Source organism: Rutilus rutilus (assembly GCF_951802725.1).
Source record: "Rutilus rutilus genome assembly, chromosome: 18".
Classification (NCBI taxonomy): domain Eukaryota; kingdom Metazoa; phylum Chordata; class Actinopteri; order Cypriniformes; family Leuciscidae; genus Rutilus; species Rutilus rutilus.
The window spans coordinates 36,508,401-36,510,900 of NC_140231.1; the positions used below are offsets into that span (position 1 = coordinate 36,508,401).

At 42.0% G+C, this 2,500-nt stretch overlaps 1 protein-coding gene across 1 annotated transcript in view; it reads left to right on the top strand.

The window, feature by feature from the left end:
* Positions 1-655, top strand: part of bhmt (betaine-homocysteine methyltransferase) — a 7,188-nt gene extending 6,533 nt beyond the window's left edge. The window contains exon 8 of the mRNA XM_084387691.1: positions 1-655. This exon is cut by the window's left edge and continues 132 nt beyond it. Within this exon, the coding sequence (XP_084243817.1) occupies positions 1-49 (49 nt within the window). The 3' untranslated portion in view covers positions 50-655.
* Positions 656-2,500: the final 1,845 nt, after the last annotated feature.

Below are 2,500 nucleotides of genomic sequence, written 5' to 3' on the forward strand. Positions count from 1 at the left end.
CCAGGACCAGCTGCGCCCGCTCTTCCAGAAAGCCGACACCAAGAACTGACGGGGTCAGGGGTCAGAGGTCGAGCCGAGAGAAACGGGCTCTCCTCCTCAGTGCACGTTTACCAGCCGAACGCCATGTGTGACCCTGGACCACAAAACCAGTCAAAATAGTTTAAAATTGGGATTTATACATCAATAAATAAGCTTTCCAGTGATGTATGGCTTGTTATGATAGGCCGAGGTGCAACTACTGTTAATCTGAGGATGCAAAAGAATCTAAACATTGAGAAAATCTCCTTTAAAGTTGTGCATTAATGTTCATGATTGAGCATTTACTCACAGAAATACAATTTTGATATATTTACGGTAGGAAATTTACATGGAACATGATCTTTACTCAATATCCTAATGATTTTTGGCATAGAAGAAGAATCTCTAACTCTGACCCATCCAGCTGATAAAGCCGTGCGACGCGAGACTGGGTTCGTGATCAGGGTCACATCATCATGAGCAGGACCAGACGCTCTGTAGAAACCAAACTAATGTGTTTAAGAGTTTAGCCTTTGGAGGTGTAATCGACAGGCTTTATTCGACTGCATTCCAGATGTTCAGAACACAGTCTGACAGCGTTTACATGTCTGATGCTCAATAAACATTCATCATGATCTCACCGACTCTCACTGGTTTATTACGCACTAGCATGCTTAGGCTGCTGTTAGCATGAATCATTATGACTCGCTCTTCATTGGTTCATTATTAGTTCATATCTTCACTAATCATGAGTTCATGTTGAAGTAACTATTAATTCAGGTATTAGTATGATTATGCATGCCCTGTTATTGTAAAGTGTTAGCAAGTTTTTAATGTTGTTTATGTGTCTATGTGGTGTTTTTAATGTGCTTTAACTCAAAGCATGTGTAAGTTCATAAGTCGACACCATTGCTGAGTATTTCCTCCTTAAAACTGCAGTGAACCAAAGACAGTCTCAAAAACACGCTTTGAAATCGCTGGTGTTTCTGACGTCACAAACTACCTTGTAACCAATCAGATCAACGTGTGATCGTCAACCAGTGGATCTCTGAGCTGAGTGAGTGAGTGGAGGCGGGGCTCATTTGCATATTCATAGAACCGCGCATACTAAATGAGGCAAGGGTGTCGAGTTACAGTCAAGATATTTTTAAACCGTTTTACCCACTCCACAGTGCACCAAACGCAAATCAATTATAACACTAGACTATCGATGTATATGTCCGTTGAGAGAATAATGTTAGAAATCAAACTTACCTTTCATCACATTGCATTAGTTATAATTTGTTCCCTGTAATCATAAGCCTTGTCTACAGCAGCAGCGGAGTGATATTGATTACCTAGGCAACCGAGTGAGCCGGTACACACATGACGCAAGTGTATTTACCTGCGTTTACTTTTTGCCGCATTACTAACAGGAGCAAAGTAAAATTCCGCAGCTGTTGAGAAACTAGTTCCTTTGGGATCATTGAGATAAAAGGTAAGTTTGATTTCTAACATTATTCTCTCAACGGACATTTGCATCGATAGTCTAGTGTTATAATTGATTTGCGTTTGGTGCACTGTGGAGTGGGTAAAACGGTTTTTAATGGCTGGCTAACATATACCATTGACTCGCGCTAGCCTAGCATCGGCTAACTATCCAAATATAAGGACTGGATAATTTTTAAAAAAAATGTCTCCACTGATGAATAACAACCAGGCTGACTTAAAAATGAGGTCCGATGTCAAAAATCCCGAACCACCCCTTTAAGTATAGCCCCTTTCACACAGAGATTCCGGAAAATACACGGATAAAGTGACCCGGGATTTGACCCGGGTTCATTTGATTTTGGTTCATTCACTCTGCCAGTGATTTTCCAGAATCAGAGAGCGCGTTCACACACAACCCGTGTATGTCCCGGAAAGACACGTGACATCGATGTGACTTGTAATGTCTCAGCAGCATCTTCAGTTTGCTTATGAGCTGCGAAACCACGCTTGTGCATTTATTTCTCTGATTCGATCATAAAATTGCGCATTTCGTACCGTTTCACAGCTGGCGAACGATCCCGGCTTCAGCGTCATCACTGCGACACGGCATTATTACGGCTTTTGTTCACACAGCGCGCGTCCCGGGACTGAACACGGCAATGTTACTAGGTCCCCAACCCGGCATCGATCCCGGCATTAAACCCGGGTCATGTTTGCGTTCACACAGAAGGCGTTCCGGCAATTTCCCGGGTTCAATGCGCTGTGTGAAAGGGGCTTCTGTCATTCTGCTGATCAGAGATGAGTTTTAAGGGATACAGGGATTGACTACAGGCGGACTTTAAATAAATAAACAAGTGGAGTTTTAATGATTAAACACAATGTGTTTTTCTTACTTAGATAAGAGAGTTTTGTGCTTTAATGCACTTACAGAATCATTAATGTGAAAGTGCAGCTCGTAAACCACTTTAACTTTAGCATCATGATCCAGAACCCTCTGAATATGAACATCCAC